A 27,731-nucleotide genomic window follows, 5' to 3' on the forward strand; every position below is an offset into this window, starting at 1 on the left:
TAAAGTTCATAGATAAAGTTCTTCGAAAACTGGGGCCCCCACTTCTGGAATCTTCCTGCTGCTCTCCGCGTCTCCTTTCCAGTTTGGTGCAGAATGGGTTCGTGAGCTGTGGTGGTTTTTTTTGTTTTTTTTTTTTTGTTTTTTTTTTTTTGTTACTGACATTTTCTTTTTTTTTCTTTTTCAAAATAAAAAGCATAGATTCCCCTCCTTCTTAATCCCTTCCTTTGGGAAATGTCCTCTTCTCTGCTCTAAGTCCTCTCACTTCCTAGTTCAAGTTTCACTGGTGTCCCGACCCCCCCGGCCCCCTCCCCTGCCCCTGCCCCGTTTGCATTGTTTGTGTGCGGTGTCTTCAGTATAAAAAGCCCAGCTCCCACCTCGTCCCTCCTCCCTCCTGCCCGCGGCCTCCCCCCTCCCCCTCCAGTGTTTATATGTAAGGGTACTGGTTGACCTTGGCGGGGCTCAGTGGGTATCCAGTGTAGACGGTGGAGGCTGGAGAGGCGCTGATGTAGGTCTGGTGGGCAAACTGGGCCGGATACTGACTCGGGTGGATGGTGGGCGAGGGCAGGACGCGGGGCCCCATGCTCACGGGCACCTGGTGGACGATGCTGGCCGGGTAGGCAGTGTGCTGCATGGTGTGGCGCGCTGAGCCTTGGGAGGCCACCAGGTGGGCCACGGTGCCAGTGGAGCCCAGGGCCGCGGGCGCCGTGTAGGTATACAGGTGGGGCTGGGTGGGGAGGTGGGCGGCGGCGGCTGCGGCGGCCAGATGGGGGTGCACGGTGCCGTGGCTGGGGCTGTTGTGCGGGAAGGAGTACGGAGCCTGAGCCATTGTGGGGGTGATGTAGGCCTGCTGCCGGCGGTGGCTCCCGGCGCGGTCGGTGGTGATGTGCTGCTGGGCCTGGAGGAGGCAGAGGACAGGAGGGAGGAGTGAGGAGTGGGGAGGAGGGAGGAGTGGGGAGTGAGGAGGAATAGGGAGGGAGGAGGAGGGAGGGGGAGAAGGGAAGAGTGGGAGAAGGAAGGAGGGAGGAATAGGGAGGAGGGAGCAGTGGGGAAGGAGGAGGAGGGAAGGAGGGAGAAGTGGGGAGGACAGAGGAATGAGGAGGGGAGGAGTGGGGAGGAGTGGGCAAGGAGGAGGGAGGAGTGGGGAGTAGGGAGGAGTGGGGAGGAGTGGGGAATAGGGAGGAGGGAGGAGTGGGGAGGAGTGGGGAATAGGGAGGAGGGAGGAGTGGGGAGGAGTGGGGAATAGGGAGGAGGGAGGAGTGGGGAGGAGTGGGGAGGAGTGGGGAGGAGGGAGGAGTAGGAGGAGGGAGGAGTAGGAGGAGGGAGGAGCGGGGGGGAGGGAGGAGCGGGGGGGAGGGAGGGGTGGGGAGAAGGAAGGAGCGGGGAGGAGGGAGGGGTGGGGAGGAGGGAGGAGTGGGGAGGAGGGAGGAGTGGGGAGGAGGGAGGAGTGGGGGGAGGAGCGGGGAGGAGGGAGGGGTGGGGAGGAGGGAAGGGCGGGGAGGAGGGAGGAGTGGGGAGGAGGGAGGGGTGGGGAAGAGGGAGGAGTGGGGAGGAGGGAGGGGTGGGGAGGAGGGAGGGGTGGGGAGGAGGGAAGAGTGGGGGGAGGGAAGAGTGGGGAGAGGGAAGAGTGGGGAGGAGGGAGGGGTGGGGAGGAGGGAGGGGTGGGGAGGAGGGAGGAGGGTGGAGGAGTGAGGAGCGGGGGGAGGAGGGAAGAGCGGGGGGGAGGGAGGAGCGGGGGGAGGAGTGGGGAAGAGGGAGGGGTGGGGAGGAGGGAGGGGTGGGGAGGAGGGAGGAGTGGGGAGGAGAGAGGAGTGGGGGGAGGGAGGAGTGGGGGGGAGGGAGGAGTGGGGGGGAGGGAGGAGGAGGGAGGAGTGGGGAGGAGGGAGGAGTGGGGGGGAGGGAGGAGTGGGGGGGAGGGAGGAGTGGGGGGGGAGGGAGGAGTGGGAGGTAGAGAGGAGGGGGGAGGAGGGGGAGGGGGGAGTGGGGGGGACGGAGGAGGGGGGAGGAGGGGGAGGAGGGAGGAGCGGGGGGAGGGAGGAGCGGGGGGGAGGGAGGAGCGGGGGGAGGGAGGAGCGGGGGGGACGGAGGAGCGGGGGGGGAGGGAGGAGCGGGGAGGAGGGAGGAGGGGAGAGGAGGGGGAGGAGGGAAGAGCGGGGGGGGGGGAGGGAGGAGCGGGGGGGGGAGGGAGGGGCGGGGAGGAGGGAGGGGCGGGGGGAGGGAAGAGTGGGGGGAGGGAAGAGTGGGGGGAGGGAAGAGTGGGGGGAGGGAAGAGTGGGGAGGAGGGGGGGTGGGGAGGAGGGAGGGGTGGGGAGGAAGGAGGAGTGGGAGGAGGGAAGAGAGAAGCGAGGATGAGGGATGAGGGAGAGGACATGAGGAGACATGGGCAGGGAGGAGAGAGAAGGGCGGAGGAGGGAGGAGGAAGGAGAAGCGGCCCAGGAGCGGGAGTGACAGGAGACGCCCTCCCGGCAGGCTGAGAAGGTGGCCTGGCCTTGGCCTTGGCCTGGCCGGGAAAGGAGACCCCCCCCCCCCCCCCCCCCCAGTGACAGGAGAGACTTGTCCGTCCTTCAGGGCCCAGCAGCTTTCTCCCTCACAGCAACGCAGCTTTCTCTCTCGCTGCGAAGTCGGTTCTGTAACATCACGGGCGCCGGGCGGGCGCTGCAGCGATGGGTCCCATGACCTCCCCCCCTGGAGAGCCCAGCCGACCCGCGCCTCGGGGCTCCCGGACGGGCCTCCCTTCCTCGCCTCAGGAAGGCAGGCCGCACCCCTCCGGCGCGGGCCTGCCTGGGGGACTGTGCTTCGTACGTGTTCTACCCCACGGCCCCCCGCCTCCAGGGCTGCGCCCGCTTCCCTGGCTTGGGGCCTGGGGCGAGGCCGCCTCGCTGTCCGGGCCAGAACTCTGGGTTAAAATACAAGACGTGGCGCCCATTAGCGCTTCCGAGGTCACCTGCCAGGGGCCGGCCCTCCGCCAGCCCGATACCAACCTGCCCAAGCAGGACCCTGGACGAACACCGCGCAGGTCGCTCGGGGCACTTCCCGCCCCCCCAGGGGGCCCGGGCGCGCGGCGGGGGCTCACCTGGCTGAGATTGAGAGGCTGCTGCTGCTGGAAGTGGGGGCCTGGCCGCTGCTGCCGGTAGGCGATGGCTCCCGACGAGCTCCCTGAAGAGTGACCGCTGGTGGAGGTCACGTTGCTGGAGGACTTGGACTTGTAGGAGGACGAGTGGTGGCCGGTGTTGACTGTGCGGGAGGAGGAACAGGCCCCAGGTCAGTCGCTGGCCCCTGCTGCCCAGAAGATGCTCCCCTCCAGGGGACACCGGTGGGCGCGCTGCAGAGACCGGCCTCGCCCGGCCCTGCTAAGTCCCGTCTGGACTCCGCACAGGCCTCGGGCCGGGCCTGTTCCACGGGTTGGGAGCAAACCCGCTGCACGGTGGAGCTGCTGTCTGGTGACCCGAGCAGCACAGCAGAGTCTGCCGCTCCGCAGCTCGCTCTTCTGGGTCCCCTCCAAGGAGACGGGGCCACCCCCCAGACCCAGCACACAGGGGAAACGCAGCAGGATACGTTTAACTGGGGGCAAAAGGCCCCGTGTGTCCCGGGGGGAGCAAAATGCACACCTGGAATGCCGTGGCTCCCACATGGGTTACGCTGAACAAACCGTGCGGGGTGGGGGGCGGGGGGAGTGACGGGTGACGACCAGCTCCCGGCAGGGCGGGACTCGGGTGGCTGTGGGCCGCGGCGGGGCACCACCGAAGCCTCAGCCATCCAGGCGGTTTTCTCTTTTACTTCAGATAGAAAGGAGCACGGCGGGCTAGGTAGGCCCCGGAAGCCACCACAGCCACAAACGGCACGACAGGCTGATGATGCTGCTGGAGGACGTGACAGGAAAGGGGGGTTCCCCCCCCCCTCGAGGGCCCTGACGCTGTCCTCTCCCTGCTCACCTTCATGGTTTCTGCCAGGCATGGCCGGCCCTGAGCTCCTTCATCCGTCTCAGCTAGGAGGGGGGGCTAGGTGGTCCCAGAGTTTCACTACAACTTTGTCACTTTCCACAGAGAGGCCAACAACGCCACCAGCAGCAAGATTCCCAAGCTGTGGCAATCCAGCCCCCCATGCCTCCTCTACTTGGTTTCAAAAAGTCAAGAGAAATAACATCAGTCACTTTTTTTTTTCTTTGTCAACTCCTGGATGACCCACAGGCCGCCCAATACACAAGAACCTTCATCGGGTATTTTTCAGGAGTCACCAGCATTACAGAGTCCCCCCCAGAGGTCCAGAAGCACGGGGATCCTTGATTTACAAAACTCACTGTCGCTTCTACAAAGCGACCTAGGGGGCCTGCAATCCTGGAGCTGAAATCTCTGGGGTCAGACACTTTTGAAATTCAGAAATTTAGATTTTAGAAAGGTAATTTGCATATTTGATACAGTAGGTCACCCTTGGGCCCCACTGTGTCTAATCAAAGACATGAATATTTTTGCTCCAAAAGGGAGGGATGTTCCATTCAGTTCTGGGGGTGGGGTGAGGGAGGGGGTAGAAGTCTTTCTAACCAAGCAGCATGTGAGGGAGAAACACGCTCAACACAACCTCCCCTCTCAACGGGAGCCCACTTCACCTCACATATACAGCTGGCGCCAAGCAGGATCCCACTCTGGCTATTTGCACGAAATCCTTGGTAAGGATCTGCAATGACCTGGAGCTATTAGCTCTCACAGGACACCATTTTTAGCAGCAGAAAACAGAGAAAGCTGTCTCCAGAGAGCACGCCCCACCCGCCCGGCCTGATTACCTGGCACCAGGCTGTCACATTCCACCAACACTTCGCTGGCCTGGGTTTTCAGGGGCGGCACGATAATAGTCCGGGGGTTCCCGGTGCAGGGATTCTCCAGGCTGGCCTTGGTGTCGAAGGTGCTGGCGCTGTGCCCGGCGCGGTGCTGCACGGAGTAGGGGCTGGTGTTGCTGGAGGAGTCGGAGTAGGGAGAGTCGTGGACCGTGACACAGCTGATGACGTTTTTTCTCTGCTTGGAGACAGTGCTGGAAACCAAAGGGGGCGGTCAGAACCTTGACAGCAGAGTAGGGGTCCAGAACCAGTGGAGGGAAAAGCCCCTCTGTGCCCTGGGGCGGGGAAGGGAGGGGGAGAGGGAGACCCCAGTGTAGGAATGTCACCTGTCCACTTGGAGGCAGGGGACGTGGAAACAAGGGAGAAAGGGGCGGCAGCTGGGCCCACAGGCCGCTTCTGGAAATCGGGGCGTGAGAAGCTTCCCGCAGGACCCGCAGAGCTCAGCACCCCGGGGCAGATACATGAGGTCTGGCCACGCCCTCTGGGCCACAGAAGGGGGCCAGCTGCGCAGACAGAGGACCCTGCAAGGCCCAGCAAGCTCAGGCAGGAGGGGGTGGGCATTCAAGAGAAATCAGGGTACAGGGAGGACAGAAGAAAAGTGAGGTTCGGAGGAGGTGACGCCCCACGACATGGTTCAGACAAGCTAAGAGAAATCGGAGCTGGTTTGACACTTGCTGTCTCTGCTCCGAGGGGGTCAGGGGCTGACTGTTGGTGCAGCCCACTGACCCGAGGGCCCCCTTCTCAGGGGACACAGCCCTCCTGCAGCTTTCACTGTCCGGCCAAGGATCAGGGACCGGACCGCAATGCTCCTCGTTCAGAGGGTCTCCCTCCGGGATGATGCCCAGGAGGGAGTTGCTCTACCAGGTCTTCATCCTGTGGCTGAAATGTACCAGGATGTCAGGGCGGGCTCCCACCAGCACATTTTTGCCTGAGTTATTTATGGCTGTGTGGTTACTTTGGGAACTAACTCTGTCCGTCACCAAGCTCAGGGAGGTGGGTGATGGATATGGAATTTGTTGCTTATTGTGATGGTTTTAAAAATGGATTTTCATCTATTTTTGTATATTGATCATCTATTTTTAAGAAATATCGACTGCCTAAGTAAGATGGTCAGATTCCAACTAATTTGCTAAGAGCTGGTATTTAGAGTAGGCCTGATGGAGCCACAACAGTCCCAAGGTCACATGCCAGTCACAGGACCTGGCCCTTTCCAAGATCGATCTCTCTGTCACCCTGAGGGCAAAAAAGAAGTGGCAAACTCCTGAGAGCCCCCAGCTATTGGGCAGAGGGGAAGTGTAAGGACAGCTAGTTGTAAAATCCCCCACAGGCTGGAGGGTCTATAAGCAGGTCACACCTACCCCCCCACCTCCAGGCCTCTGTGGCCATCCCTCTGTTCTCTGCTTCAGAGAAGGTGCCACCATGTCCGTGGGTACAAACAGAGGACCTGCAGTCAGAGGGCCTGCTTCAGTTCCTGCAGGTGGTATGGCTTTGGGCTGCCGCTATTAACCCCTCGGAGATTCAGTTTCCTGATCAGTGCAATGTGGGTGACGTAGTGCCCAAGTCATAGGGTTGTTTGGAGAAAGAAAATACACTGCACATGCTTCGAGTAGCTCCTGACTCACAGCAGGTATTCTCCAGAAGCCAGCTGCGGTCGTGATCATCGTATGTTACTTCAATAACAGGTTTGTAACAAATTTATCTAGGCAAAGTGAATTCTGTGAGGTAAGGACTTGCTGGAAAAGCGACTCGTCTTGTGAAGAAACCAGAAGGATGATAAGAAAGAAAATTAAAACTCATCAGTTAAATATCTGGAGATCCCTGCTAGGTGCTGCAGGGAATTCCTGTCTGAAGAACTAAAACGCACGTCCCTGCCCTGGGGGAGATTAAAACCTCAGTGGCGGACTGTATAACAACATGACAAGTTAGACAGTAAAAGCTTTAAAAATAAGCAGTTAAAGAGAATAATGGATGTCACAGAGCCTTCTGCGAACTGTCAAATGAGCTGCACAGATGATAATTGTTAAGAGCTCAGAAGGGGAGGAGTGAATCGATTACCTGTATTTATAGCTCTGCATGTTAACGTTGGTAAAATAGATAAATTTTCATTAATAAAGACTGACACTTCCGACTTACAACAGCTTAACCGCCACGTCCACACGCTGGAGTACCACCTGACCCGGTCTCCACTCCCAGGCGGGCAAAGCAACTCAGAGCAGGAACTCAAATACTCCTCGGCCAAAGGTCATGGCGGCGCTACTCACAACAGGCAAAAGGTGGCAGCAACCCAGGTGCCCGTCCCGGAGGAACGGACGCACTACGTACACCCACGCAATGGAATATGACTGGTGGGAAAACCAATGACGTTCTGGTACATGCCATGTGCATGAACCTTGGGAGTCTGCTCAGTGAAATAAGCCGGACACGGAAGGGCAGATGGTGTATGATTCCACTTCCATGAGGCACCTGGAATAGGCACATTCTCAGAGAAAGTGGATCAGAGGCTATCAGGATGGGGGAGAGTGGGGAGCAGGGACTTACTGCTTCCTGGGGATGGTTTCAGGGAAGAGATGGAAGTTTTGGAACTAACATAGTGGCGATGGTCTTCAACCATCCATGGGATGTTACTGAACTATACACTCCAAGATGGTTAAGATGGCAAATGTTTTACATGTATGCATAGAACTGTCCTGTCTGCATGACCCAAGCACGGAGCTGTACACTTTGAATGGGTAACTTGTACGGTAAGCAAAGCCTGTCAGCTCTAAAAAATCTTGTTCAGAAACAAAGCAAGTAGGGTGAGCGGGGGTGGGAAGACACTGAGATCTGGCACTAGAACTAGAGAGTGGACCCCAGGAAAAGGTGTCCAGCCTAGAAAGTCCAAGGAGGGATCTAAGAGCAAGCGGGCCGAGGGAGCAGGAGGCAGAGCTGCCTACGGACCCGGAAACCTGCAGCTGCTTTCTGTGTGGGTGGGGTTGGGTAACGTGGAGTCAGTTGCGTAGCAAGAGGTTACTAAAGGGAACCCCGCCCCGCTGCACACCACTGCAAAGTACTTCCAGCGGCAGGGGAGGAGCTGGGAGGCGGTGACCTTGAGCTCCCAGTTCTGGGGGCAGGCGGCACGCCTCAGCTTGTAGGTCACCCCAGGTGGGGACTAACACGAACATGCAGCAGCATACCTGGCCATTGCACAGGACGCAGACGTGGTCCGTGGCAAGTGCAGGTGTGAGTGCTGGGCCCGCACCAAGGGGGGTTGAGCTCGTGTTCTAGCAGTGAGTCTGCTGTCTACTTACTGGTGTGATCCTGGGGGGGCCCTCCAGGTCCCACCTACTATAGAACCCACCAGGGGTGAAGAAGAATTTCCCTATGGCGTTAAAGCATCCACTGCAAGGCTCTCAGAGACTGTTAAGGGCATTGAAAATAGGATTTGGCAACTCCTAATTTGAAGGAGGTAAATCCCTTTAGTAAGTGGACCTGACGTGTGGACTCAGACTTGGCTACTTTCTGAACCCACATCTTCTTTAGTTTTGTGTAGTTTAGAAAATGAGTAAATTACAAATACACAGCACAGGTTTTGGTCATGCTGCAATAGAACGCTAATTGGGTCTACTAGGAATTCTTCATCTCAGTAGGAGTCAGAATTTTCTGATGACTGGTACTACTGAACATCCAGCAGACCACTTCATGAATCAGCAAGCCTCTGCCACTGAGGATGGATTTCTGGAAAGTTCTAACAGCTGCAACTTGACCTGGAGTACCCATGAGAATTTAGGGCCATCTCCTGCATGGAAACTCACCAGGCAGAGAGCTGACCCGCCAGAAGCTGCAGAATCCCAAGAGAGACCTAGAACCTCCACACGTCCTCACGGGTGCTAGGCTTTTTAGAGCTCCGAGGTCCCTGCGCCTACTGAGCACACCACAGTCTAGTGCTGACTTCCTGCCTTTCTGGGTTTACATGTGACAAGTGTGGAAAAGGTGAACTAATTTGATAGCTGTCTTTAATCTATTGTTAGGAATCTCTGTGCTCCATCTGAATATACTCTGCAGGTTAGAGAAGAAATGTGAAGATGTTGAGAGTCATTTTTAAAAATGATGCATTTGTGATTACTACGATAGATGCTTCTGGCTCTTACGTAACAACACCACTGGGACATGTTCCACTCTAGTGTCTAATTATTATTGATAGCTTATCAATCCCATCATGAGGCAGTTGATGGAAGTGAGATGGTGCTACAAGCAGGAGGAGGAATGTTTGCTTAAATGGCCTCGACTATCACTCTGAATAAAGGATAAAGCCACCAGAGTTCACGACTGCCTTGTGTTGTCATGGCAATAGATGATTTTCATCTTTTTAAAATGATGAAAAGAAATAAGGAGCTAAGAAGTAAACACATCAGCCTCGGGGGAGAAAACATGGCTGGATAATCAGATACAACCTTGTGACCCCTTCCTGTGGGGACGCAGCAGAAGACAGAAAATGTGTTTCTGATTTCTATTTGCCAATCTCAGCCCATTCCAGCCTTCAGGACCAAGGTCAAAACTCATCTCCGCCAAGAAGCGTTCCGTGACTTATCTTGCTCCTGATTCCATCGTGAATGCTGTATGTGAAAAACACTGCTCCTCTGTACCGTGACGTGGGTTACTAAATCCAGGCTCCCCGATCGAATGCACGGCCACCCTTGTTCCAAGCAGACATGGAGAGCGCAGGCCACGCGCCTGCTCAAGCTCACTAGTCAGTTGGGGCACAGGCAGGTCTGAACCCGGAGCCAGATTTTTTTTTTTTGGGGGGGATGACTAAGCATGGCTTTAAGTTTACTAATTTAAAAAATTTTTATTTTATTGCAATAATACTGAACATGAGTGTTTTTTAAAGCACATACATTGCAGTGTAGTGACCAGGTGTACGATGCGGTACAGTGGCTCTCTAGACTGTTCCTCTCTTGCTTCACTGAGAAGAATGCCCATGGATTCAGTGACTCCCCAACTGCCCAACCCACACTTCATGGGGCTCTTGATACAGTTCTTGGATTCTATGAATTTGACTGTTTTGGGTACCTCATATAAGAGGTTTCTGCAGATCAGACTTCCCTTCTCTTAGGTATCTGTCCTGTGCACAGGCCACGCTTTCAGCCCATCACCTGATGGACATGTAGGTTACTCTGGACCATGCCGAACATGGGTGCACAGAGCTCTTCAAGGAACTGAGGTCAGTTCTTTTGGACAAGTAGCTGGAAGTGGAATCACTGCATCCCATGGTAGTTCTAATTTTGTTTTGGGGAACCTCAATATCGCTTTCCAGAGACTGTGGTGTTCTGCATTTCCACCACCGATGCGACAGTGCTCCAATTTCCCCACATACTCGTCTGCTTTTGAGAACAGCCACGCTGCCACCTCGAGGGGATGGCTCCTCGAGTTTTCACTTGCATTTCCCTGATGAGTGATGTGAGCCTTCTTCCGCACAGCTGCTGAATGTTCACCTGCCTTCTTTATGAAAAGTCAGCTCGAGTCCTTAGCCTATTTTTAAATAAGAGTTTTTTTTGGTGGGGTGGGGGGTACTGAGATGTTCAGAGTCCGAAGTCACTCTTCACCACTAGGCTGTACTAGTTCTCTCATCAGACCCCCCTGCCCTCCAGTACTGAAGATGTAAACTAGCTGACGCCGCTGGCTCCCCCAAGAACATGCTGGGTGGGGGACAGGCCTTCTCTGAGCACGGGGCAGGGTGCACACCATGAGTGCTGTCCAGTGGATGGGACAAGACCTGCCGGTACTTCAAGGAGGCACTGCTTCCTGCTCCATCCTGCCATCCAGCCAGAATGCACGTCTGGTTGCCTTTTTTTTTTTTTTTTTTGTGGGACCCTCGCCAGTGGCCGGGGAACGAACCGGCGCTGCAGAGGCTGCGGGCAGCCTAGTGCTCAACCGCTGTACCACCAGGGGAGGCCCACGCGTCTGGTTGCTTTTAACCGCCCTCCCCAGGGCGAGATGGAGAAGCCAATGGCTCCAGGCCAAAGCGCTTGTTCCCACATGTTAAGTAGCTCCCTGTTTAAGTCATTAGGGAGAACACACTAAATCCACTTCAAATTCGGTGTACCTGTTCCCTGCAGATGGTAGCTTGCACATTGGCATCTAGGTGAGTGTCTCTGCGTGGCTGTGCACACACATCCATGCATACACACCACCTAAGTCATTTTGTAAGTGACCACCTTCTAGAGAAGTCTGAATCAAGGGGCCGGTGAATGACCCCACCCTGTGACTTAATCCATCTTTTGCAAACGGGGCCCTGCCCCGCCCCGCCCCGCGGTAGCCAATCTTCTGCCATCCCCTTCTCCCTATCGAGGAAGGCACAGCACATTGGCAGTGGGTTTGTGACATGCAGGGGACAGACGGTGGGGCACAGTGTCTCTTCCAAATGCGGCCCTTCAAAATGCAGCCCCTCAACCAGGCGGCTCAACCCGCTGGCTTGTCGTGAACGGAGCTCTCCGAGGATGGGCTCCGCTGGACAAGCCGTCCTGTCACCCGAGATGTGTCAGAGCTCTGCACTCTCACTCACCTGGGGGCCGCCACAAGTCCCTTCCACCGACCCCGTGCTCCCACCCCGCCTTCCCTCCAGCTGGACCCCCACATCCCACGGCAGGGGCCACGCTGGCCACCAGTCACCCAGGAAGCGACACTGTAGGTGATGTGGAGCCCACAGTGCGTGGGGTAGCTCCTGGCCCACCACATACGTGTGCGCGCATGTGTTTCCCCCCAGTGTTAAGGGATGTTAGTTTTTCAGGGCACCATCTTTTGAGCAGTAATTTGGTGAGCAGTAATTTTATAGTTTCCTTACTATGATTTTTCTAGAATAATTTCTTTAGGTTTTCAATGAGGTCAAAAGCAGAACATGTCGAGGCAATTTTCTTTATATGAACTTTCTTGAGGGCGAGTCATATCTGAAATACTGAGTGATATTTAGGAGCCAATTTTCTTAAAGCCTACATCTTGGCAACATTCCCTGTAATGCTGAGCAATTGCTTACACGTGTGAAGTGATGCTGCAGCTGTACCTGGTGATCTAAGTAACACACGAGGCACCTGCCAGAAACATCCAGATAATCCGAAGAAGGAATCAATGAACAAATAGTGGATAATGGACAAAATGATCTCTGGTTGGTCAGTTGAGATGAGCCACTTGGTCACATGCTTCAAAAATGACCCTGGTAACCCAAGCCTGTGTGAGCGGGCCGCGGGCTCTCCAAAGCACAGTTCCAGCGTGAGGTGGAGTTGGCAGAGGGTCTGAATAAGACTCGCACCTGTAAACTCTGCCCCGGGAGATTCCAGGGAGGAGAGAAGGCTGACTCAGCATGTGGAGGCAGTCAATGCTTCTCCAACCCAGTAACACATATTCAAGAGCTCTGGCGCTGTGACAAACAAAAGCGGGGCTCAGGGAGCGACACCCAGGCTCCCATAGCCTGGGCCTGGTACCCTGCGCACAGTGGGTGCAACCAGGACATGGTGGGGCTCAGAGGAGGGGGCAGGACAATTTATATTTGTTGAATTAATGACTTAAGAGAAATTGTTTTTTTTTTTTTTGGGCCAGTAATTAAGATTGCTATTTTTCCAATGGTCTGGGACCCAAGTCCCAATTCTGCTACTGAGAACTTTATCAATGTGGGTCGAGGCACTTACCTGTCCTGGGCCTCAGTTTCCTCATCTAGTGAATGGGACTAGAACTACTGGCCTGGTAAACCCCATCAGTGATGCACCGGATCGAGCAGGTGAAAACATTTGCTGAGTGTTGTTCTGACCCCTCCCCCACAACCCACTGGCTCCTAGGCTGCTCCCGCCCCCACACCCCCTCCCCACCACACCCTGGAGTCCTTACAAGTGGGAGCTGCAGACCATCCATCTGCTCTGGCAACTAACAAAGCCACACACTGGGGGTCAGGATAACCGCGGTGCCTTGGCCTTCCTCTAAATGGTCATCTGATTCCGGGGACGCAGTGACAGTTGTTTAGACAATCGGGCCTACACAGGTGGGGTAGCCATTTTTAGTATCAGGTTGGCGCAATAAGACACTGGCACGGGAGGTGCCGTCACCTGCCCAGTGGCCTATGACGCTCCAGCTGCTGGGCTGAGGCTGACGCACCCGGGGGAAGGAGTCGGCATTTCAAGCAGGTTCAGGGCCAGACTAGGGGGTGAAGAGCGAAGAGGAGGTGAAGGGGGGACATGGGGATCAGAGTTCAGATGCTCTGGGCCCAGTTGAAAGTGGGTTTGGGAGCAACAAGGCCCAGGGTTGGGGAGGCAGGGCCTCCACTGCTGACACTGGAGCCCTGACGGGCTGGAGAAGCTTCCAGCAGGAGAGCAGCTGAGAGGTTCCCTGACTGCTGCACTTGGGGGTTGCCAGACACCCTTGTTTTCTCAGGAGTGATGCTTTCCCTTGAGCCCCCCTGCATCACCCTCGACACCCCTTTTCCATTCTAAACCCCTTTCTTCCTCACTGCCTGCTTCTCTGGGCCTGCTGCTCACTGCTGTCCTGATCCTCCCTGCCTACCTTTGAGGCCCTGCCCCCCACTTATCCCATGTGAATTTGCGACCTCACCTACTCAGGTCACGCCTGCGAGGCCTCTGACCTCCCTCCCTGCTTTTTCCTCGAACTCTTTCCCTGCGGCATCCCCACAGGACCCGGCTGGTTTTTATGGGACTGATACTGTTTTGTGTCGTGATGATTTCTAGTTCTTACCTTGCTCATTACCCTGCACCCCTCCCGAGGACGAGGACAGAATGTCTACCTTATTTATGTAACCCCTGCATTTCCAAGCGTGCTGTCTCACACCGGTGGGGCCCATAAATATGCACTCTGTGGAACTTTGTGATCACTCTGTCCTAAGAAGCTGTAATTCACCCTCACCCGTTTTTCCCTCACTCCACAATGAAGTCACAATTATGTGATCACATGACCCAGTAGTTTCTCCCTCTATAAAACAGTTTGCTGGTTTCTGCTTGCTCCTACTTGGATTCAAATCCACTTTCCAGTCTCTCGGGCCCTAAACAGTTTTTTTCTGGGCAACAGTCACTTACTCGCACCAGAAAACAATACGACCTCATTCTGTGGGCGCCTGTCCCCACGGCGGGGGGCAGCCTGAGGCCCTTACCAACTCCTCTCTGCTCTCTGGCCTTGACCTGAGCTTCCCCACTTGGGGTAATGGCCCCAGTGCATTTCATTGTCCTCATGGGGGGCAGGCGAGCCCCTACATCTCTCTCTGATGAACTCTGGTGCTCGTGGCTCTTACTGCCTGTGGGTGTCCCTCATATGCACCTGCCTACAGGCCCCAAGCCCCAGGTCGTTGCCACCAAGGTCCTGGCAGGCTGCCAGGCATCTCAGCTCTGCCTCTCAGTCCCCGCCACTGTCTGGGGGGAAGAGGACACAGCTCTGTCACCTTTTCCTCAGACACACTATTCCCTTCCCTCCTGGGCCTAAGGGTTGAGATCCAGTGTCAATTCAAAGCTCGTCCTTCCAGAATGAGACTCCACTCAAGCGCGTGGTCAGTGTTTTAAACTGCTTCTACTTCTGTTCAGTGGTGGCCAAGGGCTGTGTGAGGCTGTTGGGTCCTTCTCTGAACGCTACAAACCACCCACACCCTGCCCCAGGCTGGGCGGCACCTTTCTCCCGGTGAAGGACCTGCAGAACCCACAAAATTCCGGGGCTGGGGGGCAGAAGGCACTGGGGAGGATGTGCTATTGACCCAGTTGGGGCTGGTATGAAAGCGCGGCCCTGCCTAGACAGGGAGCCTGGTCTCCCTGGCCCCAGGCCCCCTGGCCTCCGGCATGATGCTAAGACCACAGGCACCGTGACAGTCTTCTCTGCAACGCACTCAAGATCAGGCTGAGCCATTAACTGGGGAAGGAGCACATCGAATGAGACAGACGCTCGCTGCATCATGGAAACCTAAAACAGAACACCGAGCTTCACCGTAAAGACGGGAGGGGTGCCAGGCGGAAGAGCTACAGCGAGGATATTTTAATCAGTCTATCTGTACAGTCTGTAATGATTTCAAAGTATGGGAATTTATTATCTAATCAAAAGGATTTGTGATGGCTAATTAGTGACATTGTATCCAATCAGGAATTAAAAATTTGGGTCTAATTGTGATTGCTGAACTTCGCATCCAGTTATGGGCTGGGAGACTGGGTCTATGAGCCATGGAGATCAAAGGGGTGCAGGAGGCCATGGGACTGCTCCCGAGGGGCAAGATCCAGGGGTTCACCAGGCAGCCCCAGCACAAACCGAGCTCTGAAGTCTGGCGGGAAAGCGCAGGAGAGGGGGCGCTGGCGCCAGGGTTAACAGTCTTGCAAATATAATAAATAATTCCCCTTCTCCCGGGAAGCACACAGAGTAAAATGAGTTCTGTATACTTTGGAATAAACAGTAAAGCTCTCTGGGTAAAGAGCCAACTGGCAGTTTGAAAGATTGGGTTAATCAGACACGGGAAACTTCTGATTAATTGGACAATTACTTCAAAATCTGAGAGAGCCAAGGCGATGTTAGAGAAATATCCTGACCAACTGGGAATAAATTCAATAGCCTGAGGCGGAGAGTTTTAAGCTTACACGGATTGAAACGGCACTGCTGCGTAATTTTTATGATCCCAAGCCCCCCAGTGTACAGGGTCTATAATGATTTTTTTCAAGACCAAAATGATTCAAAATTATTTTGGCTAGAACAATGATGGCCAATGAGTCTGACATTCCCTTGACATCGCTTTAGGCCTCTCAGACATGGCGGAACCTGAACTGCAGGGGCCAGGAAGGGGGACTGTCAGGTCGGAAGGGAAGTGGCCCAGATCCACAGGAACTGTCTCTGTGGGAGGCAGCAGCACCCCCGCCTGCTCCTCCTGGAAGTCTGCAGTGCACAGCCTCACCTGGTGGGGGCGTGCTTTTGCTCCTCCTCCTCATCTGTGTCGCTGCTGATGGTGATGACGCTGACTGTGGGGCTGGGGGTGTCGGGAATGACAATGGTCTGCCGCTGCCGCTCCCTGGTGGTGCTGGAGGCACCGTCACCCCAGCCGCATGTGACCGAGGAGCTGCAGGCCGGGCTGCTGTGCACCAGGGCGCAGCGGGGAGGCGTGTTCTCCTTGACACGCTTGGACCGCTGAGGGGAGCTGATGGCCTGAGAGGAAGACACCTCACAGGTGGAGACGTTTCTGTAACGACAGAGCCACACACACACTCAGTGGAAGGTCGGGCCCAGTAGCTTCTTCCAAGGGCCTGTCTGGAAACACCAGCTTGGTTGAGTCTCCATTAGAAAGGGGGGTCAGGGCACTCAGACTCTATCCGTAGCTACAAAATGTGGTTGCCGCTAGAGCTCTTTCTTTCTACACAGATGGGGCAGCAGCCTGCCTTCTCTGGGCTTGGGCTCCTGTACCTGCTCCTGGCAGGATAGAGGGGGCAGTTGTGCCTCTCGGGAGAAGGTAGAGGGACTGGGCTGGACATGGGGGTGCAGTAGTACAACCCAGAATTCAGGGGTGTCTGTCCCAACACAGCACCATCTTCAGGATCAAGGTCCTACTTCCTGAGTCCATCTGTCATCTCCCAGACACCCTTATGTTGTCTTGGAGGGAGCTAGAAGAAATGGTTATTTGTCATCTGAAGCTTTGATTTTCTTGCTAACGGCTGGTTTTACCATCTATTAAACTAGCACACTCACTTCCTACAAGTACCTGGAGCTAAAGTATCTAACACTGCTGACCTTCAAGTTTACCTTTCGCTCCTTCCTCTGGCAGAGGGACATGACTATGAAAGTTTTGAGTGGATAATTAAAAAAATACCCCCCTTTCTCCATCAACCCTTGTTGACCTTGGCTGTATCTATACAGTGAGACAAATGCGAACGGATGACACTGAAGACCTTGTATGTCCTTAGGGATTCTAGCACCTTCTGTTAAAGAGATGCAGGAAGATGAAAATCATTCCATAAAGATGGATTTCACTCAATTTCTATCTAGCTGGTGTTAGATATACTGCTTGTTCCTTTTTGAGGGCTGGCAGTAAGTTTTAATAAGATTATTCCACTGTTTGCACTTAACATAAACCTATGTACTTGCTCTTGTTAATATGCTATAATTTCGAGATTACATTTTTCACTACTCCAGCAGTTAAAAGAGCTCCACTTGGCACTGCTAAGCCCTAGCGCCAGCGAGGGCCACTCCCTGCCCCTGGCCAGGGACGGGGCACATGCAGACACTCCCTAATGCTGAGAAGATTTTGAAAGCCTCATCTCCTGGGGTTCTCCCTGCAAGGAGACACCCCGTCTTCCCGACCTACCTGGCAGAGGACTGGTGCTGCTTACTCTTCCGGGAGGAGGTGGTGCTGGTCGGCTGCTGCCGCATCACGTGGGCCACACCCACGTTTAAGGGTTGGGCTGCTGGAAGGGTCACATGACCAGTCAGGAGCGCTGGCTGCTGCATGATGGGATTGTAATGGCTGCCGTGGGCATGCGTGTTCCTGAAAAGGGAGAGGGGAGAGCCAGAACTTTTATTGGTTTTAGGAACACAGGACTCCTTGATAGCATAAAGGTTCCCCCCACCACTTAAAAGACAAATTAAAACCAGCCATTGGTTTGCATTGCCCTGTGGGTGCTGAAGAGAGGGGCCCACCTCTGACAAGTCATCAATAAATTTCCAGATGTTCTGAAGGAGTGGCAGGAACACAATTTATTGGTGGGGGAGAAAGAGGACATTTCACATAGGAAGAATGGCAAATACGGGGAGAGGTCGCTTACTCTGGGGACAGGAGATAAATATGCCAAACAGATAGATATCCCAAAGTGTTTAAAGTTCCTAAACAGGTGACTATTGGGTATTTTATTTCAGAACTTACAAAGTGTCTTCAAAGGTTTATTCCACTCTATGAGGCAGCTGGATATCTTAGCCATACCATTTCATAAGTGAAGAAATTGTAGTTTATGTGCAGAACAAGCCTTGAAGACTGGGAGCCATATGTTTCTGGCTTTAGGAAGTGTTAACATTTTTTTGAATTCTCTCGGTGGCTAGCGCCACGCTCAGGCATGTAGCAGCTGATCAATTAATTACACGCTTGCTGAATGAATAATTAGATTAACTGAAGGTTGACTAGACATGCGTAGAATTTGGTATTAAATCAAAATTAATAGCAGTCAGACACATGTTTATAGAAATACTGGCAGTTATCCTGAAGCTGGGTGATGTTTCAAAAGCTCTTAGGTGGGGATTGTATGGAGCTCAAAAGCTTGTTTTCCAAAAAAATAGTAAACGTGGTGATTAATTCAGAGACTGTCCTACAAAGCCCACTTAAAAACAATGAAGAGCAAAAAGAGAATCATTTGAATTTTGAAAGCATAAAATTTATCTTCCAACTTGGGGAAAAGGTTGACTAGGACAAAAATAAGAAGTAGACACTTCTGTAGAGAATTTGATAGACTTTAAAAAAAAACTTTTTTAAAAAAGATTTATTTATGCATACAAGAGCTGGGGTACAGGCCAGATATGTGGGGGTGGGGGGGTGAGAGGATTCACCAAAGACAGAGTGGGGAACAGAACAGACAGACTGACTGACACACTGCTGAGGGGAGCAGCGGGCAAGACAGGAGAGGTCTGCTGCGCCATGTGGGTTGCTCCCTGGCAAGCCAGGGATTGAACTTGTGCAGCAGAGGCTGCGGATTGCTTCATAGTGCTGTGCTTAACCCCTTGCGCCACCAGGGAGGCCCCTTGATAGACTCTTTTGGACATTTATGTGGACTTCAGAAACTGACATTACGGCTTTTTAATTTTGTTGTTGCTATTTCTACAGACATGGCATTCTTTTTCCATGTCAAGCATCGTACTTCTCTTATTTATTAGCCATGATGAGGGAGGGATAGTCTTTGGAGAAGAGACTGGAAAGAAAATGTGTTGAAAATTCATTGGATGCTGTGGTAACAGGGTAGAAGGTGAGGAGGGAGGGAGGAGCAAGTAAATATGCATGAATGACTGTGTGTTATTGCTGGAAGTGAGTGAGGTAAAAATGCTGAAAGAAGGAAAAAAGGAATTCAACATAGGTGTGATGAAAATGAGGTGAGGAAAAAAAAATGGATCTAATAGCTTTTCCTTTGTGGCTGTAACTCAGGAGTGAGAGGGAAGGCCGTCTGGCTGAGCAGGAGCCCATGGCAATGAGGAAAGGAAGATAACGGATTTATTTATTGCCTGTCCATGTACCAGGTGCTTGTTCGGGCCATGTAAATACAGGCCAAGTGCTTTGTGTTTTATCTTAATTTAAACCTTCCCACAATCCAGAACTGTTATTATTCCCACTTTACTGAAGAAAAAACTAAGGCTCATAAAAGGTAAGTAATTTGCCTCAGATAATGCACACCCAGTTTTACTTGGTTTGAGAGCACCTCCCCTGAATAGGGGTTCACATGCGGTGTTGTCAGGGGGAGGTCAGTAGGGCTGAAGGAGAGATCCTATGCATTCAGCAGCAGGAAGAAGGAAGAAACAGGAAGAGAGGAAGCTGAGGCTTGACTGGGGACATATGTCTCCACCCCTCTCCCTTTTATGAGAGCTCTTAATTCTCAATAGTCTTTTCAAGTCAGAAAAGGAACTTTGGGGGAGGATCCATGGTCAGTATGGAGATGGTCAGAGGGCGAGGGGTGTGACCTGCCCCGATGTTTAGACTGAAGGAGAGACATCCCGGAAGGCCTTGGGAAGTAGGGGACTCCCTGCAGTTGCTATTTGGCTCTGCACTGATAGAGGGAGACATGGTAGTGGTGTAGGGGACTTTGATCTAGGAGATACGACTAAGCTGAAGAGACACACTCCCCGGGCACGCCAGGTCAGCTCCCCAGATCAGCCCTGCTCTGTCAAGCCGTCCTCTGGGAGGTCAGATACGGCTTCCGTGTCTGGGCATCCGTGCCCATGTCTCCAAAGCCTTTGGAGCACTTTCTGGAGTTAGGGGCCTTGGAGGCACTCTTCTCATTCTTTCACTGGTTTTCTAGGAGTGGAATTTAATTCTAAGAACCAACCAAAAATCATGGTATCCACGTCCAGTGAATTACACTGGTGATCAAATCACGAAATTGAATTTTGGGTTGAAAGTGACAACTGACCGTCAATTAACGAGGCTGATTTTCTTGTGTCCTTGTCGATTTATTTAAGCACAACCTCTCATTATATCATAGTCATAGTCCACCTTATATTCTTTTTTTTTTTTTTTAAAGATTTATTTATTCATTCATACAAGCACAGGGTACAGTCAGAAATGTGGGAGGATGAGAGAATTCACCAGAGCCAGAGCAGGAGGGAGCAGAACAGGCAGACTGACGAAATACACTGCTGAGGGGAGCAATGGTCGCGACAGGAGAGGTCTGAGCGTGATGTGGGACCCTCGCCGGTGGGCTGGGGATCGAACCGGCGCTGCAGAGGCTACAGGCAGCTTCGCAGCCCAGCACTCAGCCGCTGTGCCACCGGGGAGGCCCTCCACCTTATATTCTTAATTGAAAGTGTCCTCTGCCAACCAGGGGAATCGGTAGAGTTCAGCCCAGCAGCCATCTGGGTCAGCAGTGGACATGGCTCTCATTCAAACACACCCGCTTGCCCACTCACCTCCAGTCGGCCAGCTGCTGGGTGCCCGCCATGGTCTCAGGAATCACAGTTGCGTGCTGCACCGATGTGTGGGTGGCCACTCCCGTCAGCTGCTGCCACGCTGGGGGGAGCAGGATCTGTTGGGTCCCACTTGGCCAGGCCTGCTGTAGCACAGAGGACATTTGCAGTCACCAAGCTTGCTAATCACATTACCAGTTTGTATGAAACGTGCTTATTCTGTGTCTGGAACTTCTCCTGTGCTAGGTCCTATGTGGGTGTGAAGTGGAAACCTGGCCTTTGGCCTCAAAAACTAAATTGAGGGGAGAGAAAATGAACATGTCAGAACTCAACAGAACTGTATTGAAGAAATTAATTGGTGTTGAAGAGATTTATTTATAAATTTTCTTTAATGAGCAAAGCTTAAAGTTTCTGAAAGTTCATTAATGATTCATTGTGTCACACAACTACATGCAAGAGAGTGAGCTGGGTCAAACAAGTGCAACTCTTTGCCTTCAAGAAGTTTTCCATCTAGTATCTTTTATTTAATATTTTATTTATCAATTAGAATCTGGATGTCCAACTTACATTATCTTCTTAATTTAAGTTAACATAATTGCGATCATCAAATATCTGGCACTTGCCTACATTTGAGAGCAAACAAATGTAAAGTTAAATTTTTCTTTTATTTTTTTCATTTTTAAAAGGACAAATTTATGAGGAGAAAGAGAATGGAAAGGAGCAGCACCTGCACAAACACAGGTGGGCAAAGCTGGCGCCGTAAAGTTAAATTTTAATTGGGATTTGGAACTTAATTGAGGATTACTTTGGCCCTTCAAAACAAAAATGAGAGAGTACAGCCCACAGCTTAATTCTTCATAAATATTAAGATTTTTCTTATGAATCTATAATGAGTTTTTATGATTCCTCCTTGAATAGACATTTTGTGTGTGTGTGTGTGTGTGTGTATGTTGTTGTATTGTAAGCTCTCTGTATCCTCAATCTTTTTGATATCACTTGGCAGGGGGGTCTGGGAATGCCATTAACATTAATTCACACAGAAAAAATTTTGTGAGCATTGCCAAACTCAAAAAATAACCTATCAAATCATATCAAATAGAAACTGTATTTTTGGATAGTGGGGGGGGAATCTATATTCTGCTTGCCTTTGATTATTAAATGATCCAGGTTGAACACTGCTGTCTAAAGTTAGACACTTAGTGGGCCTCCCCTGGTGGCGTAGCGATTGAGCACTGGGTTGCGAGGCTGCCCGCAGCCTCTGCAGCGCCAGTTTGATCCCCAGCCACCGGCGAGGGGCCCACAAAAAAAAAAAAAAAAAAAAAAAAGAGGTTCTTAAAGTTAGACACTTAGGTAAAATACCTCTTGGGCAGGTTAAGGATTTAAAGCTTTGGGATCTTAGTTATTGCTCATATTCCATCAAGCTGGACATGACTCACACTGGGTAATCTGTATAATATAGTGCTCCACCAACTGCATGTGTGTTTAGGTTCAAATGTCTAAACAAGCACTTCTGGAAACAGATTACACATTTGAGTCAAGACTTAATAGTGATGTGTATAAAAAGGACATAACCACATTTTAGATCTGAGTGGACAGTTCACTTGGTCCACCTTTCTCATGTAGTAGATGAGGCCCAATGAGCTCTCATACTTTTCTGATAGTGCCTGTTTGCTTATTGATCTGTTTGATATAGGCAGAAAGTTTGGGGACCACAGATTATGCAACAAGTGCTTAATATACATTTGTTGGAAAATGAAGGAAGCAATTCTACCAAAGCTATTAACTGCAGTTAACTATATTTCAGGTTTGCTGAATTCTAACACAGTAAGTAGAACTGACTGGTAAGTTCAACTCCTTTGAGATGACATTTCATCAGACATTTCTATAATTTAGATGGATCACTACCTTATAATAAATAAGAGTATGGCTAATATTTTGATTCATATTGTATGCCCAGCACAGAGTTAAGACCATATGTAGGTTTTCTGACTTCATCTTAAACACCAATCCTGTGAGGTACAGACTATTATTTCCTCCCATTTTTCAGGTGAATAAATGAAAACAGACAGGCTAAATAGCTTGCCCAGAAATACAGTAAGTTAAACATATGCACTTATTGCTCTCTATCTAAACCCAACTTAAATGATAATGAAGGAATAAAAGAATATCTAGACCCAAAAAGACAAAGACAGTAGGGAGAGACAAGAACAGTGAACAAAATTTTAGAAGCTGGAAAACACAAGAGCGATTCTAAAGTGAGTTAGCAGGCTGGGGAATCTCTGGTCAAGTCTGCATGTTAACACACGAGTTTCCTTCACTTGTCAGTTCCCAGACTCCTGGCAGGTAGGTGCATGCTCTGCCCTTACTCTCAAGTCCCTCACCCTCCAAAAACAGGAGGCTGGAAGATTCTTTCTGGGGAAACCAACTAGTCCAAGAGAAGAAACTGAAGATACATTTGAAGATCAGGGTTTCTGCCAATGAGAATGTTCAGCTCACTGACAGAGAAGCTTATATTTAACAGTCCCGCCTTCCTGCCCCCAAAGTCTCCCAATTCATGTTTTAGTGCTTCAGTCTCAAACATAAATGAACAGTCAAGGATTAACAGGGTATTAAAGGCCATTTCTAACAAGAAAGAGAATAAAAAAATTAAAAGAAACAAAAATGGTTTAGGAATTAGAAGAAAATTTCCAAAAATCTGTAATTAATATCATCATAGAGTTAAAATATATATGTATATAAGTGTGTGTATATAGTATATATGTATAGCTAGATAGATATGGACATAGATATCCATATTCAGAAGATAAGAACTCTTAGAAATGAGGATTATGACAATGGACATGAATACTTCCAGAGAAGACTTAAAAAAGAAATAAGGAGGGCCTCCCTGGTGGCACAAGGGGTTAAGATGCAACCTATGAGGCTATCCGCAGCCTCTACAGCACAAGTTCGATCCCCACATGGCGCAGCAGACCTCTCCTGTCTCCCCGCTGGTCCCTTCAGCAGTGTATTTCAGTCAGTCTGTCTGTTCTGTTCCCCACTCTGTCTCTGGTGAATACTCTTACCCCCCTCCCCCACATGTCTGGCCTGTACCCTAGTGCTTGTTGCATAAATAAATCTTTAAAAAAAAAGAAATGAGGAAAATCTCTCAAAAAAGTAGCATACATAGAATATGTGTGTATATAGAGAAGAGGGGGAGAAATGATAGGAAATCAGAGTATCATTTCAGATCAATCCTATTAATAAGAATTTCACAAAGAAGGAACAGAGAAAATGGAGGGAACAAAATTAACAAGGAAAAATAAAAGAAAAAGTAACAGATTAAAAGGAGGTAAATAAGGTGTCCAAGACAATGTGTGAAAAAGACCCACAAGAAAGCATGTGGACATTTCAGACCATGTGGACATTTCAGACCATGTGGGCCAAAAGGATCCTAAAAGTTTTCAGAAAGACGAAAAAGCAAGCAACCAACCAGATGCCAAATTTTTCAGAATGCTCAAACCTGTCAACACATCACACACAAACCTTTTATAGCTCTAGAGGAGTTCAGGGTGGCATAATAATAGATGCAGAAGGAAACCAACCCAACGAAAATCTGAGGCAACCACTAACTCCAGGAAAAAAGTTGCATAGGATAGGAAATAGAATCAATGGATACAATGAGTCTAAGCTGAGAATAATTGATGATAATTGATAATAATTATATGAATACTGCAAAGAGATCGAATGAAAGAATTGTATGAGAGTAAGAGGAGAAAGCAGAGTGAAAATGTATAATCCCACACATGCTCAAGTATGCTTGTATGTACAGGGATGGGGTGGGCTAGAGAACTAAAGCTTCACCTTCCATCAGTCCCTACTCTGATCAGATTTGGTGGTAACTGCATAAAGGTGGCATGAAAAAAGTCTTCCTTATTAAGGAAGTATAGAAACATATTCATTAATAGTATAGAAACTGGTGGCAAGACAATGGACGGAAAGACTGGTTGTTGGAAATGTTACTAGGGAGGTTTTGAGGGAGAAGCATTGAGATTTAGTATTTTGGACAAATTAAAGAGTTCAGGTCAACAATTTGTCCTTAGGGAGACATTTCAAGGGGCTCGTGTGCTATGATATAGAAAACAAAACCTTCTTTCTGGAAGGGTGGACTCTACAAGAAATCTCCAGATCTTGAGGGACTCAATTTCTATTCCTGCCTTGTTATCAGAGAGGATTTGGATCCTGTCATTTGAAAAGTGAGCTAAAGTCAATGTTTCAGTCAAGAATGGTAATGCCCATCTCTTGATCTTTACCTACTCATACCTCTTCATTCACAATTTGATGATGGTCAAGAGGCCAACCCTGGCTTGGAGTTGGGAGAATGGATGTGACAGTTTCCTTCAGGCTGTACCAAATGATGGGGTGTAATCACACCCTGCCTTTCATGCACATGTCTTTGGGGTGCCCCAGAGACTGTTTCCCTTTGAGGGGACCTGTGGTGCAGATGGGAGGATTGGGAAAAGGACAACACAAATAAAACTAGCATGGGAAGTGGATTCAAAGACATCATTTCTAAATTCTCACATTTAAAACCCCTGAAAAGATTTAAACATTTACATGTGAAAATAAGAACCACGTCAACTTTTGAGATATATTTAAAGAAAATAATAGTATTTGGAGTGTTGCTGCCTGAAACCCACAGAAAAATGAAGGCATCAGTTTAGCTGTTTGAATATAGCTTTTTTACAGCTACCGTACTCATTTTATAAGTTCGTTTATTTTTGTCCTTTGCAAGGGCCACTTACAAATATCCATGAGAATGAAACTAGATGGTGATCAGAATGTAATATTTACAGATGTGGGAAGATAAAGGCTGCACACCTGACAGTTATGCAATGTGATAAACCCAAAAAAAGCTACCTAAAAAAAAAAAAATCGAGGCGAGAGCTCTACCTTAACAGTCTAACATACTGACAAGGATTAAGTGACAAGCAGAGAGAGAGAGAGAATAAAAAAAGCAACTACCAATAAAAAAAGAAAGACAATGTGATATTACATGGGGCAGGGTAGGAAGTTTTTTACTTAATGTGTCTTAGAAATCTTCTCACTTCAAGATCCTCTGGCTACCCAGTCCTTCTTAATGGCTACATGGTATTCTATTTTACGCATGCAGTTTAGTTCACATTTAGTACCTCCCACGGTGAACGTTTGATTTAGTTCTAGTAGTTCCCTGTTGTAAACACCACAACGATTAAATACCTTCAACATATATTTTTTGTTCAATTACAGCTTTAGGTTAAATCCATTTGCAGATTTACAGCACTCTAGGGACTCTTTTTCAAGTAAGCAAAAAGTAAAACTCTTCCCTGCTATGTTTAAAGGACTGAAACAAATTCAGAAATGCTAAGCCTACTGGTTTCCACCAAACTGAGCAATGAAAAATGTCTATTTTAGCTAATAAGAGATGCTAATTATTGTTTCTTTCAAGAGATGGTTCCCAGCTACTAGGGTTAAGTGTGCAAACACAAAGAGGGCTCTGTAATTACCCTTTAAAGCACACATAGTTCTGTAGGTTTTGGCTCACAGAGGAGCACCTGGGGGATCGGCCTAGAATTCTGCTCCTCAGATAAAGGAGGAACAAGTGTTTTTGCCCATGGAGTGAGCTGTAGTTTGTTCTCTTGATCTATCTTGGCCTTTTGTGAACTCCCCACTACCAAACTGTGCAAATAAAAGAAAGCAGGAGACCGGTGAGAGGAGGGAGCAGAAAACCTGCTTTAAATACAGAAGGACTTCTGTTTACACACTGTGCGTGCTGCCCGGAGCCGGTGTGGGCGGTCGCCCGCAGCGTTGATTTGGATATAAGAACAAAGAGACCAAGAATGGTTAATATCAATCTTAAGCTGCTCTAGAAAAGAGAAGAGGTAATAATGTCCGACCTATTCAAGGTGTAACCTTGATATTCAAATCAAGTATTGATTTGATAAGAAAGTACATGCCATTTTTCACTTATGAACGGTGATGCACAAATCCCAACTACATTATGTATGAATGATCCAGCATCAAAACTCATAGTCACAGCAGACATGCACAATCAACTGAAACTTATCTCGGAAAGAAGCAGTAAAGCCTGGTGGCTAAAACATGCTCATGTCCGACTGGGGTCTGTGTCCTGGATCTGTCACGTGATTGCTGTGTGACTTTGTGCCAGGGATGGCAGTTCATTCTCCCTGCTTGTCAAGTGGAGACAAATCTCTCACTGTGTTGTCGTGGGGATTAAATCAGTCGACAGCAGTAAAGTGCTTGGCATAATGATGATGTATTTTAACTAAGGTTCAAGCATCCGTAAGGACAGAATCTATTATCATTGCATCACTGTGGCCTTAACACTTTACACACTGCCAAGTGCTTTCACCTCTGTGATCTCTTCCTACTGTCAGAGAGTGAACAGATAAGGAAGGTTCCAGCTCAAGTCTTCTGTGATTCTGGTTTTAAAACTATAAAATAAGGAGGTAACCTCCAAGTTTTCTTTTTAGCTCTTAAAATAAAATCTATTTACAAGGGAAGTTTCAGGCCAAGGGAAGTTTCAGGCCAAGGGAAGTTTCAGGCCAAGATGTGTTAACCGACTTGCCTTAGGTCACAGCCGCTATTAGTAGATTTAGGATTAAAACCTGGGTCTCCCATATTCATTTGCATGACAAAGATATAATAATACTAATAATTTCCCTAGACTCCCCCATCTACACTTCTCGGGAGTGTAAGGAAGACACACAGGATGGTGAATCACCTACTGTCTTTTTGATTGTTAACCGAGATATTCTAATGACTTGAAGCACCTAAGTTGTCACCAGGTGGGAACAAGCAGAGACAGATCTCTTGTGAGCGTTATTACCGAGACAATGGCAATACTGGTAACAACAGAGAAAGAATTACCTGGGCAAGCAGTCCTGGTTGGATCTGAAGAGGCTGAGCTCCGGGGGCTTGAGTGACGATGGGAACTGCATTTTCCATGCGCACGGAGTAGCCCGCGTGCTTAGAGGGAGAGGCCTGCAGTCCTGTTCCAGAGAGTGGGCAAGGGAAGGAGGGGTGAATGACAGGAACAGTGGGAACAGGAGACTCTTCCTAGCCAGCTGTGTCCAGCTCTCCACTCCGCATCCTGTCCTCACAGGCCCTGTCTGGACTCGGCAAGTCTCCCCAGTCGTTTCTAACTCGAGATTTAAAGTAAAACAAAAAAACCATGTGTTCAAAGGCTTGGAGGTCAGCAAAAGCCACAGGTGGAACGGCTATACGGCTATGCTGATAAATTAGCACAGAGAAGCTACTGCTTGAAGATCTATGGGGGGCGTCA

The 27,731-nt window shown here is 50.2% G+C and overlaps 1 protein-coding gene across 2 annotated transcripts in view; it reads right to left on the reverse strand.

Annotated features, from left to right (window-relative positions):
• Nucleotides 1-297: 297 nt before the first annotated feature.
• HIPK2 (homeodomain interacting protein kinase 2) overlaps nucleotides 298-27,731 on the reverse strand; it is a gene marked incomplete at its 5' end in the record, with an annotated part of 103,648 nt that continues 76,214 nt past the window's right edge. Inside the window, 7 exons of one of the 2 annotated variants that reach the window (XM_084229337.1) lie at nucleotides 298-895; nucleotides 3,071-3,231; nucleotides 4,775-5,019; nucleotides 15,717-15,998; nucleotides 17,118-17,297; nucleotides 20,411-20,553; nucleotides 27,317-27,438. In XM_084229337.1, coding sequence (XP_084085463.1) covers nucleotides 425-895; nucleotides 3,071-3,231; nucleotides 4,775-5,019; nucleotides 15,717-15,998; nucleotides 17,118-17,297; nucleotides 20,411-20,553; nucleotides 27,317-27,438 — 1,604 coding nt within the window. In that variant the 3' untranslated portion in view covers nucleotides 298-424. The remainder of the gene's footprint in view (nucleotides 896-3,070; nucleotides 3,232-4,774; nucleotides 5,020-15,716; nucleotides 15,999-17,117; nucleotides 17,298-20,410; nucleotides 20,554-27,316; nucleotides 27,439-27,731) is intronic. The other variant, XM_084229336.1, reaches the window with a different exon arrangement.

The sequence above is a fragment of the Talpa europaea genome (assembly GCF_964194135.1).
Source record: "Talpa europaea genome assembly, chromosome: 3".
NCBI lineage: Eukaryota > Metazoa > Chordata > Mammalia > Eulipotyphla > Talpidae > Talpa > Talpa europaea.